Here is a 4,862-nt window from a genome sequence, read left to right as displayed (position 1 = left end):
TTACAGTTTATTGTATATATATATTTATATATATATAAAACTACAAAAGTAAGACTGTTTCAAATTCATAGACAGCTGTCCATTTATCTCATGTATATATATATATATATACATATATATATATATACATATATATATACACACACACATATATATATATATATATATATATATTCTACAGTCCACATTTGGATCCCAATACAGTGATCAGCTGATAGTTTCTCTCTGTGTTTGTGTTCTATTGCATAGAAAAAGGCACAGCTCTGAGGTCTGTGTAAAATACAGCCTTCGTAGAGGGAATCAGCCTCGATCCTCGTCCGCACGCTCGGACAGCGCTAAAACCGATTCGGTGACAAACACTGATCAAAAAAAGTCTCAGGAGCTCGAGTGTTGTTCATACTATGTACATTACTTTTGGCATTGAAGCGTCTGACAGGCTTTGGAGTCTTGACATCTGAAGGTTGGAGACGGGTTTTTTTGTTTTTGAGTATTGCTGCATGAACTGTTCGCCTTCAACTGGAAAAATGATGAACAAAAAGAGTACAAAAGATGTAAAAAGTTGTGGCCGACACCCCACAAAAACAACAACAACAAAAAAAATCAATAACAAAGCAACAAACAGTTAAACAAGATAATAGAACTATCGTTGTATATAAAAAAATGGCTTCCACCCATAATTCCTCACTCAGATACATTCCTATCTGAAGTACATTCCTACCACACATTCTGTACACGCATTTACAATCCAAGTGTTCACTTCACATCAAAAATAAATATATTTACACAGAAAAGAAAGAACAGAATAAATAACTTCATCGAAGGGAAAAAAAAAAAAACAAGCACTCCAAACATATTCAAAGAAACGACGAGACGGTCGTCTACAAACAGTTTGAGTTGGTGCCTCCGACTCGGTTCGAATGCAGCTGTTTTGCATACTAGCTGGAGTCAAATGCACACTGGGAAGCTAATGATCTGCCACTGGAGCAGGTTTGAACCCCCCCACATTCTGTCCCACCGGCTGGGAGAAAAAAAACACCATTAGTGCACCATTTTAAACCGCTGCAGAGATTTTGAGGGTTTATTGATGAAAAATCTACCGTTATGTATTTCCAGCAGCTACTCGTGATGCGTCCGGTGTCCCTGGACCACCGGGAGACGTGGGTCCTCATATTGCTGTGAATAGCTGGACGAATGTCAAAGATATGCGTGATGATGAGATGTCAACAATTAAAGCTGCACTCATCAATACAGTTAATACTATGCAGTGTTTCCCCTCGGTAGACGGCCTTGGGAGAGCGGGATGGGTTGTCACGACTACAGGAGGTCTGGGGGGTGGGGGGGGGGGGGCTGCAGCTCTGGGTTTGATCAGGTCAGGTGTTAAAAATGTCTGATATTCTGGTCTGGTTCTCAGCAGTTTGAACTTTCGGCTTTTATTGCGCTTTTCTTTTTCATTTTTTGAACAGTCCCGTAACGACCGTGTCTGAGAGTGAGGCTCCGCCCCCTTAATGAAACACACATGCAGCCCAGCAGAGAAACAGACCACTTCCCTCCGTAAATAAATAGTCGTTACTGGACGGAACTGCAGTTCTATGAGTACGTATTTTTGTTTCTTTCAGGTGTGTGTGTGTGTGTGTGTGTGTGTGGGGGGGGGGGGGGGGGGGGTCCTGCTGGCGGGGCAGCCGGCCAACCTCCCGAGACAATGTTGGGGGAAACACTGCTACTACTGGATGTGATGACTGTGTGTAATGTGTCCTTCGTAGTGATGAACCCACAGACGGTTATCACCGAAACCTCCGCGTGCCGGCCTGTGCAGGTGTGTGTGTGTGTGTGTGTGGGGGGGGGGGGGGGGGGGGGGGGGGGGGCTGTTTTGAAACAACACAGTCCTCTGCAGGGCCGCAGCATCAGGTTAACACTGTGGTTTTGGGTTTCCTACTTCAGTGGAAATCTGCGTTCAAATTATTTACGAGACAGATTTGTGGCGTCCTGCTCTCTGAAACGTCCACGAGCTCTCGGTTCCACCTCAAACCGGCACGGCACGGCGTGCAGGAGGCAGCGGACACCTGAGGTTTGGCATGTCAGGGCTCCTGTTCTCCACACAGGTAAACATACTGTGCAGATACATGATGCCCTGCTGTAAAGTGACTGCGACCCAATGTTTGCTAAAGAAAATGATCATAATGCGTTTCTCCTAAAACAGGCGGTTTTCTTTGTCCGATTCTGAGAAATGCGACGAGTCGTTCTGGTACCACGACGGCTTTCCTGGTAATCTGTCTCAGCTCTTTTGTTTTGAGGCCTGCGCAGCCAAATTTAAAATGTGCGTGGAGCCCTAAGCTTCTGCTTAGGTTGCACTTTTCAGATCATCTCCATCCGACCGGGGAGCTGCTGCTGCTGCTGCTGCTGCTTCCAATGTAAACACGTCCAGCTTTCCTGTGGGTGGAACTCATTTGAATTCTGCTGCAACTGAATCATGATAACTAGCTCATATGACCGAGCTCATGTAAAATAGCATCCAGCACAGTTATATGTGCCTACCGATAAGGGAAAGGGAGAAAAAAAGAAAAAAAAAGAAGTCCTGAACAGATTTCATGGACTCGATGTGTACAAGAACAGACATCTCCTTCTACCGAGAGTTTAGCGGACCGCCTGGCAACGACTCCCAAAGCCTCATTATAGAGCCAAGCTAATATGTCATCTAGCACACGGCTAAAACAATGTATTCCTCGTAAAAATCTGGTTATGCTTGCTTCACAAACAAAACATAGCATCTGTAATAAGATAAAGATTAAATAATTATTATTTGATCGTGAGAAATTACCTTACTTAATGATAGGTTTAATACAATACAATAAATTAAAAAAAAAACTCAAAAAAAACTCAAAAAAAAAAAAAAACATTGAGGAGTGACCTCTCTGGCTGTTAAAGTGAAAAGAACTAGAAAATAAAAATACTATAAAAACAGGAATTGAACAAGTGGTCATTTAGAAAGGCACTCATCTGCTAAAAGCCATGAATACAGTGTGTGTGTGTGTGTGTGTGTGTGTGTGTGTGTGTGTGTGTGTATCACTTGTATTTCTTTACTTGTGAGGAGCACGTGTCCCCACAAGGATAGAATGATTGCAAAGCTCGTCCAGGATGTGGAACATTTCATGTCTTGTATTTACAGTTGCTCTTCAGGGTTAAGGGCCGAGGTTCAGGTTTAAAGAGAAGAACGAGGATCGGGTTGAACGTTCGGGTTTGGAAATGAAGGGAGTCGACGGAGGTCCTCACAAGTATAGAAATACAAACATGTGTCTTTGTTTCCCGGGTACTTCATTTCCATATTTGGAAAGGCGAGCACAGTGCATGCACAGTGTTGTGTAGTAGTAGTAGTTGTCATAGTAGTACTGTTTGACATCACCATCGATGTTTACAATTACCGACTTTTGAAGAGAGTTTTAAAAAAACCCGATAAACAACGTAAAAACAACAACCAGGAAAATCTATCCCAAGTTTTCCATTCCAGTCTGTTCTCCGGATTAAACGGTCTCCGTTACCGTGGAGATTCTGTCCCCGAGTCACGAACCCACCAACACCTCCATGATGTGGTCCAGTTCTGTCAGATCAATTTTGAAAGGCTGATTGGCTGAAACCTGGGGGGCGGGGGCCGCTGTAAGGCGACGCCAGCGATTTGAGGAGGTCGTCCGCCGTCACCACGGGCGACAGCTTGGCGAGGCCGCCGCCTGCCGCCACGCCCACGGCCCCCGCTGTCGTACAGGGGTCAAAGTCATACATGGACGTGTCGATGTCGGCGAACAGGACGTCGTCCAGCGCCAAGTCTGAGAGAAACCCCGAGGGCGAGGTGGAGGAGGGGGGACAGGAAGGGGAGGAGGAAATGTCTACGAGGCCACCAGGGGGCAGTGTGGGCAGAGTGTCCATCGGCCGGAGCTCAGCACAGCGGCCTTCCACCAGGAAAACGCCGGCTGCCTCCGTTTTAGCACCCGTGGTTTTGCAGTCTCTGGGTGGGCCGGGGAGGGGGGGCCGAGTGGGGGGGCTGGGTGGTTGGTGTGGGAGCTGGGGAGGTAGTCATGGTCGTACAATTAGCTGCTGCTGTCCTTGTTATGGCTGTGGAAGGACCCAACTCCATGTCACTCAGAGCGGAGGGGAAACCGTCCCTCGATGAGACAGGCACGGGGACGCCGGGGGACGCCGGGCTCAGATGTGCTGAGGGGGGAGGAGGCAGCGCCGGGGGCGGCGACAGAGGAGGGGTGGGTGGGGAGGGTGCGCAAAAGGCCGAATCCCCGCCGTCCTCCTCCAGCAGGGAGGCCGGAGTGAGGCAGGCCTCCAGAGGGGCGGCGGCGGGTCTCGGCGCGGCCGGGGCCGGCCGGGGCCGGCGGGCAGCTGGGAGGCACCATCGGGTGGGGCGAAGGCGGAGGCGCGATCGCCGGCATCAACAGCGCCGAGGGCTGTGGCGCCTGCGCGTTCGCCGCCGACAAAACGCCGAAGGACGGCGGCGCCTCGCGGAAGCCCTCGTCCATGGGGTCGTCGGGCGGCGGCGGAGGGCGGCAGCAGCAGCGGCCGCAGCGAGCCCTCCTGCTTCAGCTCGTCCTGGATGCGGCGCAGCATGTTGTTGATGAGGACGCGGCGCTCCAGGCTGGGCTCGCCGAGCGGCCGCTGGCTGTACAGCTTCATCAGGGAGATGTTGAAGATAGTCTGCCGCTGCAGGGTGTACGACACCTTGGAGAGACCCTCGGGGACGAAGGCTAGCCCCCCTCCCGCTCCCGCCACCGCCGCCTCCATCGTTTTGCCTTCCAGCCCCTCTTCATCCTCGTCCAGCTTCCGCTTCGCACCTTTACCGAACATATATCTGGAAAACACAACCAGAG

General features: G+C 49.6%; 1 protein-coding gene across 1 annotated transcript in view; it reads right to left on the bottom strand.

The window, feature by feature from the left end:
• The window catches only part of LOC138213576 (SERTA domain-containing protein 2-like), a 45,007-nt gene continuing 40,145 nt past the window's right edge, over positions 1-4,862 (bottom strand). Inside the window, 5 exon segments of the mRNA XM_069174769.1 lie at positions 1-3,641; positions 3,643-4,024; positions 4,026-4,336; positions 4,338-4,532; positions 4,534-4,843. Of these exon segments, the coding sequence (XP_069030870.1) occupies positions 3,555-3,641; positions 3,643-4,024; positions 4,026-4,336; positions 4,338-4,532; positions 4,534-4,839 (1,281 nt within the window). The 5' untranslated portion in view covers positions 4,840-4,843 and the 3' untranslated portion in view covers positions 1-3,554.

The sequence above is a fragment of the Embiotoca jacksoni genome, unplaced genomic scaffold (genome assembly GCF_022577435.1).
Source record: "Embiotoca jacksoni isolate LCO1_2020_lvr unplaced genomic scaffold, fEmbJac1.0.p SCAF_61, whole genome shotgun sequence".
Lineage (NCBI taxonomy): Eukaryota > Metazoa > Chordata > Actinopteri > Embiotocidae > Embiotoca > Embiotoca jacksoni.
This window is presented reverse-complemented; position numbering and strand designations above follow the sequence as displayed.